The sequence below is a fragment of the Protobothrops mucrosquamatus genome, unplaced genomic scaffold (genome assembly GCF_001527695.2).
Source record: "Protobothrops mucrosquamatus isolate PMUCROS unplaced genomic scaffold, P.Mucros_1.0 scaffold2599, whole genome shotgun sequence".
Classification (NCBI taxonomy): Eukaryota; Metazoa; Chordata; class Lepidosauria; order Squamata; family Viperidae; genus Protobothrops; species Protobothrops mucrosquamatus.
Window position 1 is genome coordinate 102,567 of NW_015388653.1, and position 2,726 is coordinate 105,292.

At 52.8% G+C, this 2,726-nt stretch overlaps 1 protein-coding gene across 1 annotated transcript; it reads right to left on the reverse strand.

Moving 5' to 3' along the window:
• Positions 1 to 1,205: 1,205 nt before the first annotated feature.
• ZNHIT2 (zinc finger HIT-type containing 2) lies at positions 1,206 to 2,655 on the reverse strand. Its single transcript, XM_015825335.1, has one exon. The coding sequence runs from the start codon at positions 2,653 to 2,655 to the stop codon at positions 1,432 to 1,434; it is 1,224 nt and encodes a 407-aa protein (XP_015680821.1). The 3' UTR covers positions 1,206 to 1,431.
• Between the last annotated feature and the right edge of the window lie 71 nt (positions 2,656 to 2,726).

Below are 2,726 nucleotides of genomic sequence, written 5' to 3' on the forward strand. Positions count from 1 at the left end.
AAAAAAATAACATTTAAAACTCAAACTATTTGTGTTTTTTGCTCTTGAACAGCAAATATTGGATGCTGGGAAGAATATTCATATTCTTTGTAATGGGAAATAGTGAACTGTTTTATTTCTAGCTAGCAATTAAATCTTTTTTGAAGGGGATTTCTCTGAGTCACATTAATAACAATAAAGCCCAAAATTTCTAACTGACAAATTTGTTAAGCGAGCTTTCTTGCCACAGTTAAGTGAACGACTGCAGCTGTTAAGTTAGCAACACAGTTGTTAAGCGAATCTAGTTTCCCCATTGAATTTGCTTGTCAGGTCGCAAAAGGGGATCACATCACCCCAGGACACTGCAACTGTCATAAATATGAACCAGTTACCAAGAGTCTGAATTCTGATCACGTGACCCTGGGGATGCTGCAATGGTTGTAAGTATGAAAAATGGTCATGAATCACTTTTTGCAGGGCTGTTCTAACTATGAATGGTCATTAGATTGTCGTATTGTAAGTTGAGGACTATCTGTATTGCAACAAGAGAGAGAAAATAATGCAAGGAAAGGAATCTTGAGGTGACCCAACATGGAGCCCTGAACCTGACTTGCTCTCTTGGGATCCTCAAACTCGCCACGTCACGTGACATGTCACGACGTATGGTGACTTTTTCCCCATTGCTGGAGCTGGGGTGGACACGGTTTTGGCATGACGCATCCGGCCCACGAGCTGGCAGTTTGACACCCCTGCTCTGGTAGTTCCACAATGAAGGAATTACTGGCTTCTGCAATGATTTGAAAGGAGATTGAGCAAGGAAATAAAGGTGATGAAAAAGCCTATTGGATTTGGAATGTAATTTTTGCAATGTTTCTCCTCTGCATCGTTTGGGGAAACATGAAGTTGTTGAGCGGCACTAGATACTAGATCTGTCTCTGAATATTTGTTTTAAATATTAAAACTAATACTGTACAGGTAGTCCTTGACTTATGACCATAGTTCCCCAGCCAGCATGGTTTAAGACATTTGGACTTCAATTCCCAAAATTCCCCAGCCAACCATGCTGGCTGGGGAATTCTGGGAGTTGAAGTCTCACATCTTAAAGTTGCCAAGACTATCACTGCACTTTGATTTCACTCTCGATTCCCAAGTAAACATATCTCTGTGTGTCAACCAGGTTAAAAGGAAGCAGGAAACAAAACAAGACACAAACTCAAGGATTCCTAGTCTTGCATTTTTAATTACAACTCTCCCATTGTTGCCACCAATCCATGTCCAGTTTAGGGGGAGGAGAAAAACAAACCTAACCTGTTCCTTTCTCACCTTCACGTTTAGACTTCAGGTCCTGAGACCCCGTGTTGCGATCCAAAGCCCACCGCCCTCTTCTCCCCCAGGCCCTCTCCTGTCCCACAATTTCCACCTGATCCTTTGCAAGGGGTGTGTGTTTGTGCTTCAGTCCAATTCTTCTATCAGAAGCTGTTTGGAAGGGGGAACTTTCCCTCCCCACATCTTCTCCAGCTCCTGAGTGATCGCGCCCACTTCCTTGGCCTCCACCACATGGGCTATGTATTCCCTCTGGACTTCCAAAGCCAGGGAGGGGAGCTCCTCCTGGTTCTCATTCACCCAGGAAAGCAGGAATTCGCATTTCTTCTTAGCCTTGTAGATCCTGGGCTGGTCCTTGGGGGCCACCCACCGCTTGCCTTGACCCAACAGCCTGGACAGGTGGGCGAGGGCCGCCAGGGTGAACCGGTTCCGCTTCTCCAGGCTGCCCCCCCTTAAAATCTGACCCACAGCCTGCACTGCCCCGGCCTTTCCCAGCGGGCACTCCGGGTAGCGGCTCTCCACGACGGCCTGCATGGCGGCTTGCAGGGCCTCCCCCGTGGAGGAGAAGACCCGCTGGGCACCCAGCACGGCCGAGAGGTCCAGGAGGGTCTCGCAGACTTCGGGCAGCAGTTGGACATCGTCCGCCTCTCCGTTGTAGAGCGACAGCGCGTAGGCGTAGGCGTAGAGGACATTGGGCAGCTGGAAGCGCACCAGGGGGGAGATGGGGACGCTGGTGAAGTTGCTCAAGGGGCGGATTGCATCAGGCAGGGCAGGTAGCGAGTTGGAATCCTGGGCAGGTAGCGAGTTGGAATCCTGGGCAGGAGGCAGATTCTGGTCCCCTGCGACAGTCTCTTCCTTTGGAAGCTGGGATGAAGCCTCCAGATCTTGCTTGGCTCCCTGCTGCTGCTGCTGGTGCGAATCCTGGGCATCCTTAGCTCCAAGCATCTGGACCAGGGGTGGCCCCTGGCTGGCTATGACCCACCAGGGCTGCCAGGGGGGCAGGACCCCCGAAATCTTCCCGCTGCTCAGCAGTTGTTGGAACCTCTGGCGCTGCTGAGAGGTTAGTTGCCCCCACAGGTCTTCCGCCTGCGGGTCGAGGCCTAGCTCGGGGTCTGCATCCCCGGGCTCGCGTAGTTCCTGCAGCCGGAGAAGGGCCTCCCTCAGGCGGCGTCGGGTCGCCGCATCCCCCCGCTGGCCCCGGAGCCGAAGTTCCAACTCTCGCGTCTGGAAGTCCCGGGCGCAGGAGTCGTGCTCCCGGTAGCAAGGCACGGAGCAGAAGCGGATGTGGCAGCGCGGGCAGGTGTAGGGCGGCCGCTCGGCCTGGCACAGCCCGCAGCAACCCGGAGCCTCCATGAGCCGAAAGCGCCCGAGCGGCTCCGAGAACGCTCGGCTATTTCCGGAGAGGGGGAACTCGCCTTTCCCCC

Excerpts from the sequence above, each read along its gene's own strand:
- ZNHIT2 (XM_015825335.1), bottom strand. The coding sequence starts at position 2,655 with ATGGAGGCTCCGGGTTGCTGCGGGCTGTGCCAGGCCGAGCGGCCGCCC.